The sequence below is a fragment of the Euprymna scolopes genome, chromosome 46 (genome assembly GCF_053919585.1).
Source record: "Euprymna scolopes isolate OS-2025 chromosome 46, ASM5391958v1, whole genome shotgun sequence".
Taxonomy (NCBI): domain Eukaryota; kingdom Metazoa; phylum Mollusca; class Cephalopoda; order Sepiida; family Sepiolidae; genus Euprymna; species Euprymna scolopes.
Genome location: NC_136527.1, coordinates 48,401,862 through 48,415,684, shown reverse-complemented (window position 1 = coordinate 48,415,684; position 13,823 = coordinate 48,401,862). Strand labels below are relative to the sequence as shown.

At 29.9% G+C, this 13,823-nt stretch overlaps 1 protein-coding gene across 1 annotated transcript; it reads left to right on the top strand.

Moving 5' to 3' along the window:
- The first annotated feature begins 4,975 nt into the window (after window positions 1–4,975).
- On the top strand, window positions 4,976–13,589 carry LOC145270660 (uncharacterized). Its single transcript, XM_080126291.1, has 2 exons — window positions 4,976–5,063; window positions 10,800–13,589. Exon 2 carries the CDS (start codon window positions 12,012–12,014, stop codon window positions 12,642–12,644), a length of 633 nt encoding a protein of 210 aa, XP_079982417.1. The 5' UTR covers window positions 4,976–5,063; window positions 10,800–12,011; the 3' UTR covers window positions 12,645–13,589.
- Window positions 13,590–13,823: the final 234 nt, after the last annotated feature.

The window sequence follows — 13,823 nt, the reverse complement described above, 5'->3', positions numbered from 1 at the left end:
TGGTTGCTGCTGGTTATGATGCTATTACTAATACTACTGCCTGCACTCAAAATTAAAACGATTTTTTCCGGATATCATGTTTATATATGACTATTTACTCCAATAGAAAAACACATATAATTATTATTTTAACAGATTAAAACAGGAAAAGATTATTTTATTTAACAGTGGTTGTTCAAATAAGACTTTTTAAAAAATTTCCCATACTCGTCATGTTGAAATCTTTTTTTAGACAATGGATAAACGAGTGCTCAAATCTATTTCAGACACCCGAAATTATTAAAAGTGATATCTTTTCTGCCAAGATTCTAAATCTCATGAAAATATTCTTCATACAAACACAGTATGAGTATTTGAAAATCTTACCGAAAACACCATCTTATGAGGTTAACATTTTTATAACTTTATTTGCTTAAAACTCTTTAAATATATAATGTACGTTATTATTTATAAATTTATTTGAAAGTGTATTACTTTCCTAACAAAACGTTGGTATTTTGAGAACTTATAATTCTTTGGTTTGTAAAATATGACTGTTTTATCAGAATCCCCTTGGGATCTGTGATTATCCAAAACATTTCATCGTGTATGTGTATTGCTACTAATAAAAATACATGTCAAAATAAGATGGAAAGTTTAAGAAAACAATACAACAGAGAGCTAGACACAATATAGTATTCAAGAGTGATTCGACTCTCCAGAAACATGTGCGTGTCAAACATCTTGACTAATTGATTTCATGTTAATAGGGGAAATTATACAAATGTGAGTCATGTCATTAACTAACAGACATTAATGTTATTTAACACAAGAGACGTTACTCTAACAGAAAACGCAACGTTTGGAAAAGTATCAAGTATTTTTTACCCACCTATTTATATATTTTAAAAATAATTATTTGTTAAATCTGTTCACAAAATAAATAAATTTGATTTTTATTTTTAATTACATTTCATGTCTTTTTCTGCGAAAATTTACAAAATAGAGAAAGGAGTTGTACCACTCGTACATGTGAACCCAAAAAATAATTCAGTCACATTTTCGGTTGTTCAAAGCAAAAACCACAATATTTTTAAAAAATTTGATCACTAGTCAAAGTTTTTAAATATTTATATGCTTGATAACAAAACATGTAAGCAAATTTTTATAATCAGATTTACAATAAAAAATGGATCTGGAATAAAAATCAACAACAAATAAACGGCTGTTTACAGTGGCCGTGTGATCGCTGCTGCTGGTTATGATGCTATTACTAATACTACAGTATACACTCAAAATCAAAAAGATTTTTTCTGAATATCATGTTTTATAATTGCTGTTTACCACAATAGAACACCACATACAATTATTTTAACAGATTAAAACAGCAAAAAGATTGTTTTATTTAACAGTGTTTGTTCAAATAAATTTTAAAAAAAAACAAATTTCCGTACTCGTCATGTTGAAATCTTTTTTTTTACACAACGGAAAAACGAGTGCTCAAATCTATTTCAGAGAAGCGAAACTATTAAGAATGTTATTTTCTTGGCTAGATTCCAAATCTCATGAAAAAATTAAAATATATAATATACATTATTATTTATAAATGTATTTGTTTAAAACTCTTAAAATATATAATGTACATTATTATTTATGAATTTATTTGTTTAAAACTCTTAAAAATATAATGTACATTATTATTTATAAATTTATTTGCTTAAAACTCTTAAAATATATAATTTACATTATTATTTATAAATTAATTTGAAAAAAAATACGGTGGTATTTTGACGACTTAAAATGCTTTGGTTTGTAAAATATGACTGTATTAGCAGAAGCCCATGTAAATCTGTGATTATCCAATGTGCTGTATCGTTCATGTGTATTGCTACTAATAAAAATACATGTAAAAAAGGTGGAAAGTTTAAGAAAACAATCCAGCCAGGGCTCTACGGACAAATTTAATTTTAGTTGACCTTTGACAACCAAATATCTTAATTTATTAGCCAAATAGAAAATTTACTAGCCAAACTAATGTACCTATATACAATGCCTCCCCACGGGACAGAGTTAGACACCAGGGTCGGTTTTTAATGTAATGCAAAAATTTGCTAGCCAAACCAATGTAATGCTATTTCACTGTTATGAATAAACCAATAATATTAGATGATGTTTTTTTTTTAATTTTCGAATTATGACATAAACAAAATTAAAATGGGGAAATTCAGAAATTTTATTCAGTTTCAATTTTATAAAATATAACTTGAATAAAGAGATTACATCTTTTTATTTTTAAATATTACTGCTCTGTTAATTTACAGTTTATATATATATATATATATATATATATATGTGTGTGTGTATATATATTGTGTGTATATATATATATATTGTGTATATATATATATATTGTGTATATATATATATTGTATATATATTGTGTATATATATATTGTGTGCATATATATGTGTGTATATATTGTGTGTATATATAAATATTGTGTATATATTGTGTATATATATATTGTGTATATATATATATTGTGTATATATATATATTGTGTACATATATACTGTATATATATATACTGTATATATATATTGCATATATATATATATTGTATATATATATTGTGTATATATTTATATATATTGTGTATATATATGGTGTGTATATATTTATATGGTGTGTGTATATATATATTGTGTGTATATATTGTTCATATATATTGTATATATATATATTGTGTGTATATATATATTGTGTATATATATATTGTGTATATATATTATATATATTGTGTATATATATATTATATATATTGTGTATATATATTATATATATTGTGTATATATATATTATATATATTGTGTATATATATATTGTGTATATATATATTGTGTATATATATTGTTTATATATATATATATTGTGTATATGTGTATATATAGTGTGTATATATTGTGTATATATATATTGTGTATATATATATATATATATATATATATATATTGTGCATATATATTGCGTGTATACATATATTGTGTGTATATATATATTGTGTATATATATATTATATATACATATTATATATTATATATATATAATATATATTTTGTATTATATATATTGTGTGTATATATATATTATATATATATATTGTGTATATATATATAATCCTTTCTTATTTTTCAGTTAAAAATATGAAATATCATTAAATGATTTCAAAAGTACAAAAGTTTTCAATAAAAATCGGTGAAAAGGATTTTGCAATGACTATTTTTTAATAGTTTATAATATTCTAAAAAAAGATTTTTTAATTAAAACATAAAATGACATAATATATAATAAATAAATTCTATTTCCGACTATTTTCGCACTTTAGCTGGGCCACCCCCTTAGCTACATAAGTGGCTATGCGCCTCTTAACCCTCAGACTATTTTCGTATATTTTACGGCTTTCGTTAAGGTACGCTCGAGCGCACACCAAGGCTAGTCATGTGCCATATGTGCGCGCACACATGTATTAAAGTGGCTTATCACATAGGCGTAGTAATCTTTTGCGGACAATTTAAAATTAGATGGAAATTAATGTTTTAAAAATTGCTGATAATTTCGAAAAGACAATAGTTTTTTTGTTTTTTTGTTGGTGAATGTCGATAATACACTACGGCAGGACTTGCCTTTTAAATCTTTATAAAGTTCATGGCTTTTTTTGCTTCATTAGCTGAATATTTTAATAGAATGTACATTTTTTAAAGAAAAAAAATATTTGAAAATTGACTTACCGCAGTGCACAGTAAATGAAATATAATGCTGTATTTAAGAGATAGCAAAATAATTCTTTTTGTTTTTTTAATTTAAGATAAAGATCTTAACCGCAAACCACCACTTAGCATGTGTAATTATAATGTTATTCCAATGGTATTCTTTTAAAAACTTCAAAAGAAGCCGAGTACTGTCAAAGTTTGGCAAAATAATACCACGTGATCAATTTCATTGTAGAGATTTTTTTCAAAAGCCTTTGTTTAAAAAAGAAAAAAAAGTATATTGTTCTATTACTGTTCTACTGTTTAAATAATTTGACTTTGCTCGTTTTATTTTAAGAAAATATAAGTTGAAAAACATTTTTCATTCACTATTAGAATAGTTGTCAGTAAAAAAAACAGTCGCCAAAAAGATAAGCGTTTTTTTATTTTTAGGCGCCAACTGGAAAAATCACTTGTAAATTTCCTACATGTTCATTCATCTCCTTAAATAAACACGACCAGAAATATTTTTGCTTAATAGCATGAAAAGTCTTTTTCATAACTATGTTGGTCATGGTACTGTACTAACACTCCTTTTTTTAGGATGTAACGGTACATGTTACCTTATCAATAGTTCATTGTCAGGTTGGGACAAGTAATACACTATCTCGCCCATCATTCTGAACTTTTTGTTCTGCATCCGCATCTTTAAATCTAAAAATTTCATTATCTGCCTTTTGTTCTCTAATTTGATAAAAACATAACATATGACAGCAATGAGCCCTCAACTTTCTTATACAATGAAAACTATTTTGGTTCAAACAAAACGATTTCACCTACTATCTCTATTGCATATCACTAAGATTATGAGATAAAAAAGTAAATTTGTTTTTAACAAAGATCATATCAGATCATTTGAGGCAGAAATTATTTTTTTATAAATCAACAATAATATGACGTCATACCAATGAAAGATCTGACTTGTCTCACAGTAGTTGGAGTCGAGATTTTATCGATTTTGACTTTTTTCAGGTCTGGCTATATACTTGTATACTCTGTTCACTTACTTTGAACCCCAGATACTGTACTTCTCCTAAAATCGCACACTACATCACTTTCAACCTGAGGTTGTGTTTATGTAAACTGGCTAGTAGTACCCTATCTATGTGATCCAAGTGACTTTCCATCGTATCTTAGAATATAAAAATATCATCCAAATATGGTAATGGTATTTCTGTCCCTGTAGAACTATGGACATTAATTGCTGAAACATCCTCGGGGCGTTTGCGAGACCAAATGGTATAATGTTAAAGTGAAATAAACCCCAGTTGCAGGTAAATGAAATTCTTTTCTTTATCATTCTTATTTAATTAAACCTGAGAGTAACCTGACTTCAGATCTAAGTTTACAAAGTATTTTGCCGACCCAAGTAAGACTAATATGTCATCAATGACCGGTAACACTCAGGCAAACTTCTTCATGACTTTATTTAAAGCCTTTACATCTATTTTACCACCATCCTTCTTTTCTACTTACACAATCAGAAAACTCCATGGACTATTCGATCATTCAATTACATCTGCCTGCATCATTTCACCTAAATTGACATACATCCTGGCCTGGTTTATTTAAACAAATAAACAAATACATAGGTAAATGTATTCCGTGCCAAACCAGAAATTTGAGGAAACAACAACCTCAAATGCAGGAGTGCGATTTGCCTCCTTTTCCTTTCGCTAAACTAGCGTTAGATGTTTCCGGGCTTTACCCAAAAACTCTATCAGGCAACCAATACATAGTGACTTTTATTGATATGTACAGTGGCCGGCCGGAGGCTTTTGCAGTTCCGAATAAGAAAGCAGAAACAGTGGTGCATCTATTGATTGACGAGATTTTTCCCAGATTCGGGCACCACTGCAGCTTTTAACGGATAATGGGCCTGAGAACATGAATAAAATAATGAAAAAGGCATTAGAGGACCTCAACGTGCATCATGTGACCACATCGTTCTATCACCCCCAGAGTAACGGCAAACTTGAAAGGTTCCATAGAACAATGCATGACGTCCTTGCGAAGAAAATAGGGGACAATGAACAGTCGTGGGATATATACATGAATCAGATGTTAGCGGCTGTCAGGTTCCATGTAAGCGAAACAACAAAATTTTCACCCTATTATTTACTCTACAATAGAGATGTTGTTCTGCCGTTGGACAATATTCTAAGACCCCGTAGAGTATACTATGGGGATGAAAATCATGAAATCGCTCTACAGGAAAGTAAGGAGTAATATAAAGAATGCTAGGAAAAAGAACAATAAATATAAATAATATATAAAAAAAGAGAAATATGCATGCAATCTAGAATTAAAAAAATATATATATATATATAATTTCTTTTTGGTGGTATTGGAGGAGTGTAAAAGATAGGGGAGGTGCGAATGAACTGGAAATCTGGGCCATAAAAAAAAATGGATGATCTGGTCCTATGATGCAAGTGGGTTTATGGGTCAGACGTTGAATGGAGCAAAGTTCTGACCGACAAAAATGAAACCTGGGAATAAGATGACGTAATTCGGCCGCAAACATCAACAGGTTCAGAATGTGGGTCGATTACATAAATTGGTTAACAGGAAAATTTATAAAAAAGCAATGATAAACAAGTCAAAAGTCAGTCAGAGAGTGACAGCAGAGGAAAGGACAGACGACGCTCAACTGCCTGTCACGGTCGCAACCACACCCTCTCCACCACACTATCTCCTCCACCGCCGTATTATGTGTATATGTTTGTTATTAAATAAATCAAGTTGTTTAATAACAAAGCGTCTCGTTATTCATAGATAAATGAACAGCGGGCATTCCATTCACTAGACGACTTACAACACATATATGCATAAATATCAAACGAACTATCTATCTATCGAGATATTCAAAAATCTCTGATAGTAAGAATATAGATGGTGCTAACAAAATAGATGTCACGGCCATACCGCCCAGTATATTACACTTGTGGCTTTTATCGCATTTGTGTTGAGATTCTCTGCAACAAAGAAATTATGGTAGAAAGACTGACTTTCTATCCCTACTCTTAATCGAGCAAGCCCTTCTACAATTAATGGGGAACCATAGCTGTTCTTAAACTTTTTTTATCACATAGTCCAGGTTCCTGTAAGTGCTTTAAAAACACTGCTAATTATTACTAACACCTAAATTGAAGTACATCCTCATCTCCTTTTTTCTTAAGCAACCCATGGCTTTTATCACACGTGTGTTGAGATTCTCTGCAACAAATCAGTCATGACGGAAACACTAACATTCTATCCCTACTCTTAATCGAGCAAACCCTTCTACAATTAATGGGGACTCATTAGTTATTCTTAAATTTTTTTATCACATAGTTCAGTATCCTGTCTTAATCGAGCAAGCCCTTCTACAATTAGAGCTAAGGGAAATTATGTGTTAACATCCTGGATATTTGATAGAAACAAAAAAAAATTAGAATTTAGAGTGGGGGTTGGATTCACATGAATTTAATGTAAAATGATTTAGCATTTAAGACCATTCTAGCGTCTTAGGACAGTTGACCAATATAATTTTTATGGGAAAAAATCATTTGCACTTTTCTATAAGTATATGTAACTTACCGAAAAATTTTGTTTAGTGGGGAGCTCTACCACTTGGACTTAACGTTATTGTAAGGGCTAAAGGTTTTAGAAGTAGGCTTGCCACTCGTACCTAAGGTTAGATGAAGATTAAGTGAGTTTTTGTCATGAGGGCATTTGCCACCCATTATGAAACTATACAAGAATTACAACAAACAAACAAAAATAAATGTCATTTAAAACAAGTGACGTCACTCTAACAGAAAACGCAACGTTTGTAAAAGTATCAAGTATTTTTACCCACCTATTTATATATTTAAAAAATAATAACTATTTGTTAAAGCTGACATTTATATATTAAAAAAAAACAAGTTTTTGTTAAAGCTGAAAAATTGTTCACACATTTTGAATAAATTGATTTTTTAGAAATTACATTTCACGTCTTTTTCTACCGTTTTTATTTTTTAACTGATCGCCTCCTACAAATATTTAAATATCGATTTTGCATTTTTCATAATTGGGCACATTAGTTTCTATTCAATAATAATTCGCTGCAAACATTGGAAAAAAGACGAAAATTAAAAAAATAGAGATCTGATACCGCTCATACGTGTGAACCTAAAAAATAATTCAGTCACATATTCGGTTGTTCAAAACAAAAACACAATGTTTAAAATTTTGACCACTAGTCAAAGTTTTTAAATATTTATATGCTTGATAAGAAAATAGCTCTAACTAAACATGTAAGAAAATTTTTTTATAATCAAATTTTTGATTTAAAAAAATCGATCTGGAATAAAAATCAACAACAAAAAACGTCCTTTTACAGGGGCTGTGCTATCGCTGCTTCTGGTTATTATGCTATTCCTAATGCTACAGTCTACACTCAAAATCAAAACGATTTTTTACGGATGTCATGTGTTTTAATTGCTATTTACAACAACAGAAAACCATATACAATTATTATTTTAACAGATTAAAACAGTAAAAAGATTGTTTTATGATAGTTCAAATAAAATCAAAACAAAAAAGTTCCATACTCATGTTGAAATCTTTTTTACACAACGGAAAAACGAGTGCTCAAATCTATTTCAGACAAGCGAAACTATTAAAAGTGCAATCTTTTCTTGGCTAGATTCTAAATCTCACGAAAACATTATTCATACCAGTGCAGTACGAGCATTTAGAAATCGGGGGAGTTGTTACAAAATCTTATTGAAAACGCAATTTTATGATGTTAACATTTTTTATCAATTTATTTGCTTAAAATTCTTAAAATATACTATGTACATTATTATTTATAAATTTATTTGTTTAAAACTCTTAAAATATATAAGGTACATTATTATTCATGAATTCATTTGCTTAAAACTCTTAAAATATATGATGTACATTATTATTTATGAATTTATTTGTTTAAAACTCTTAAAATATACAATGCACATTTATCAATTTATTTGTCTAAAACTCTTAAAATATATAATGTACGTTATTATTTACAAATTCATTTGTTTAAAACTCTTAAAATATATAATGAACATTATTATTTATAAATCTATTTGTTTAAAACTCTTAAAATATATACTGCACATTATTATTTATAAATTCGTTTGAAAAACAAAACAGTGGTATATTGACGACTTAAAATGCTTCGGTTTGTAAAATATGACTATTTTATCAGAATCCCCTTGGAATGTGTGATTATCCAAAGCATTTTATCGTTCATGTGTATTGCTACTGATAAAAATGTCAAAATAAGGAAAGTTTAAGAAAACAATACATCAGAGAGCTAGACACAATAGAATATTCAAAAGTGATTGAACTCTCCAGAGACATGTTGTTCATGTCAATCCGCTTATGTAAAAATCATGACTAATATATTCCATGTAAATGTGGAAAATTATACAAATGTGAGCCATGTCAATCACTAACAGTAAAATTAGAAATATGTTGAAAAACTGTAATATGTAGAAAGATTTAAAAATCAGATATGGCAGAATATATATGGATGGAAAAGGGAAACCATCTATTTTTATAGGACTAAGTACAAATTATAGATGGAAGAGAACAGTGAAGAGCAAGCTGACTTAAGAAAAACAGTGCATACATATAACAATTGCAAAAACAACAAACTATTTTTACTTATACTTAAAAAACCCTGATTATAGTAGTCTAATAACGTATCAAGATAGGACACGCCTACAAAACTTATGACTCATACTAAAAATTATACAAAATATATACTGCACATTATTATTTATAAACTCGTTTTAAAAGGACAAAACAGTGGTATATTGACGACTTAAAATGCTTTGGTTTGTAAAATATGACTATTTTATCAGAATCCCCTTGGAATGTGTGATTATCCAAAGCATTTTATTGTTAATGTGTATTGCTACTGATAAAAATATCAAAAGTTTAAGAAAACAATACAACAGAGAGCTAGACCTAATATAGTATTCAAGAGTGATTCGATTCTACAGAAACATGTTGTTCATGGAAAGCCACTTATGAAAACAATCATGACTAATAGATTCCATGTAAATGTGGAAAATTATACAAATGTGAGTCATGTCATTCACTAACAGTAAGGTTATAAAATCATTGAAAAGCTGTAATATGTGGAGAGATTGAAAAATTAGTTATGGCAGAATATATATGGATGGAAAAGTTAAATCATCTACCATTATGGGATAAAGTAAATATTATAAATAGAGAAAAACAATGAAGAGTAAGCTAGGTTATATATTATTTAATACGATAAAGGAACCATTAATAATAATATATATACATTTAGTAATATGTAATAAAACTGTCTATATATATATATATGATATGAAGTAATGAATACTGATAACATCTAGAAACAAAATAGTTCTTCAAATTCATACTAAGATTGTCTGCTAGGACCTGTAATGCTAATATATGTTGCTATGATTAGAGTACTTGGTAAAATTTAGTTGTAGGTTACATACTACTGAACGTTGAAGTTTTTATCCTCAGTGAGATTGAAAATAGAATTAAAGATTACTTAGGAATTTTTACCCAGTCATCGCTACCAGAGTGTGCTAATCCCATGTACTAAATAAAACGTTCCATTCAGAATTATGTAAAGATTTTTGAGTTCAAGAGAAAGGTTCTCAAGTTCGACAAAATACACCCAAATAAGATCGGAGGTAACATAGAAACGTTGTGAAAATAACACCCAAGTGGAGAACAGTATTCTGAAGAATCAAATAATATGAAGACTCAATCCGTATCTATAAAATAAAAAAACGTTATTACTTTCAGTTGGAAAAATAAAAACATTAATTTTGTAAACAAACCTGTGTTGAATTAAAAATACACTCATTTTATTTTTTAATTTAATTAATTAATATATGTTTGGATATTTTTTGATAACTACCAACATAATAAATTGAATTTTACAACATGAAATGTACTTTTTCAAATTTATTTTATACTTTCAGAATTTGCAACAATGAAAAGAAATTCATTAATGGATAAGAAGCACCTTTCTGCATTGTTGATTTAAAAATCGTTTAAAATAATTATGAATTTCTTCATATAAATTTTCCAAAGTTGAAATTTATTAGCGTGCCTATCATCACACACTTCATTACATTCCCACTTTTTGTGGAATCAGATGCAAGCAAACATGAGATACAAACAACATTCTTGTGAAGTATGTGGTTTTTCTTTTGAACGGAGGTCACATTTATTGCGTCATATGACAACACATACGGGAGAGAAACCACATTCTTGTGAAGTATGTGGTTCTTTTTTGCACGGAGGTCAAGTTTGTTGTATCATATGAAAACACATACGGGGGAGAAACCATATTCTTGTGAAGTATGTGGTTCTTCTTTTGCACAGAGGTCACATTTATTGAGTCATATGAAAACACATACGGGAGAGAAACCACATTCTTGTGAAGTATGTGGTTCTTCTTTTGCATGGAAGTCAAGTTTGTTGAGTCATATGAAAACACATACGGGAGAGAAACCACATTCTTGTGAAGTATGTGGTTCTTCTTTTGCATGGAAGTCAAGTTTGTTTAGTCATATGAAAACACATATGGGAGAGAAACCGCATTCTTGTGAAGTATGTGGCTCTTCTTTTGCACAGAGGTCACATTTATTGAGTCATATGAAAACACATACGGGAGAGAAACCGCATTCTTGTGAAGTATGTGGCTCTTCTTTTGCACGGAAGTCAAGTTTATTGAGTCATATGAAAACACATATGGGGGAGAAACCACATTCTTGTGAAGTATGTGGTTCTTCTTTTGCACAGAAGTCACATTTATTGAGTCATATGAAAACACATACGGGAGAGAAACCACATTCTTGTAAAGTATGTGGTTCTTCTTTTGCATGGAAGTCAAGTTTGTTGAGTCATATGAAAACACATACAGGAGAGAAACCACATTCTTGTGAAGTATGTGGTACTTCTTTTGCACAGAAGTCAAATTTGTTGAGTCATGAAAACACATACGGGAGAGAAACTGCATTCTTGTGAAGTATGTGGCTCTTCTTTTCCACGGAAGTCAAGTTTGTTGAGTCATATGAAAACACATACGGGGGAGAAACGGTAAGGAAGGGTCTATAAGCTTGCTAAAGGATGGATCGCTCCACTATGACCAGGAGAAGTTTATAATAGCTGCCCAAGATCAAGGCTTGATGACCAATGCGTTTAAAAAAATGAGTGGTCTCAGCAAAGACAACAAATGCAGGTTCTGCCACACAGAAGTAGAGAGTGTGAGCCACCTGATTTCTAGCTGTAAGGTTCTGCTAGGGGACGGCTACTATACAATGCGACACAATGAAGTATGCAAATATCTCCACTGGACGATCTGCAATAAGTTAAATATCGAATGCAGTAAGAAGTCATGGGAACATATACCCGAAAGAACAGTCGGTAACAAGTCATATACCATCCACTATGACTATGCAATCCCTACAGCCACATACCTAGAAAACGGAGCTATAAAACCCGACATTGTAATATGGGACAAGAAGGAGAAGGAAGCAACCTTGGTGGAAGTTAGTGTCCCGAATGATGCTGGGTTAAACAGAGCTGAGAGGGAAAAGATTACTAAATACGAGGGTCTTATGTATGACATGAAAAGAAACTGGAACCTTAAGAAGATCTCTATCATTCCAGTAATTATAGGAGCAACCGGACTTATGAAAAAGAATTTTACAAACTATCTTACAAATATACCAGGTAAACCAAGTGCAACGGAGATTCAAACAATTGCACTTAAAGGGACGGTTAGAATCTTAAAAAGATCTCTCGGTTGGAGTGTCTAAAATAGCAGGTGTATGTTTGGCATCTGGTAGGATGCCCCATCCCTGGCTTAAACAAAATGATAAGAAAAATGAAAAAAGAGAGAAACTATCTTACAAATATACCAGGTAAACCAAGTGCAAAGGAGATTCAAACAATTGCACTTAAAGGGACGGTTAGAATCTTAAAAAGATCTCTCGGTTGGAGTGTCTAAAATAGCAGGTGTATGTTTGACATCTGGTAGGATGCCCCATCCCTGGCTTAAACAAAATGATAAGAAAAATGAAAAAAGGGAGAAACCACATTCTTGTGAGGTATGTGGTTCTTCTTTTGCACAGAGGTCACATACAGGAGAGAAACCACATTCTTGTTAATTATGTGGTTCTTCTTTTACATCCGATTGACATTTGGTGAGGCATATGAAAACACATACAGAGCGTTCCTAATGATGCTTTACTTAACAGAGCAGCTACAGAAATCAAAATAGTAGTTAAAAATACTCCACACATTGTATTTCAAAAATTGGAAAAAATGTGCCAAACAATAGTGTGCTAAGTTTTTTCTGGAATTATTATTGTTATATAAGTAAGGAATGTTTTATAGACTGGCTTTAAAGAGGATTTCTTCACAATGATCAGGATAGAATTATAATGACTGCTCACAATGAAAGCTTGATTACCACTGCTTTTAAGAAGATAGAAAAAAGCTGGAATCTTTGGAAAATTTTTATTTCAGTAATTATAAGAGCAACTGAATTAGACAAAAGAATTTAAAAAACTGACAAATATATTTGGTTAAATGATTTCTCGGTTGAAATGCATGAGAATTAATTTCTCGATTGAAATATATTAAATTAAAAAAGAGACAAACAACATTCTAGTTCTTTTAATAAAAAGAAAGATTTATTATAGGTAGGAACCCCTTCATTTCTGAGAACTGCAAACGTGAAATAAAGTTAACAAAATGTTCGAATTGATTCTTTTATTAATTTAACTTTTGATTAAGTATTTTATTCTGCATTTTTTATTTTTCCATGTATTCATGTAATTTGGCATGAAAAAAATGTATTTCTTCTTTGAATATTCTTTCCAGATTCAGATTGGAAACTCTTTTCTATCCTCAAATACATGAGATACTTCTTTGCCATATCATGTTACACATTTCTCATATATTTATCTAGGAAAACTTTTAATCACGCCACC

Bases quoted from the DNA above. Each gene is read 5' to 3' on its own strand.
- LOC145270660 (XM_080126291.1), top strand. From the start codon at position 12,012: ATGACCAATGCGTTTAAAAAAATGAGTGGTCTCAGCAAAGACAACAAA.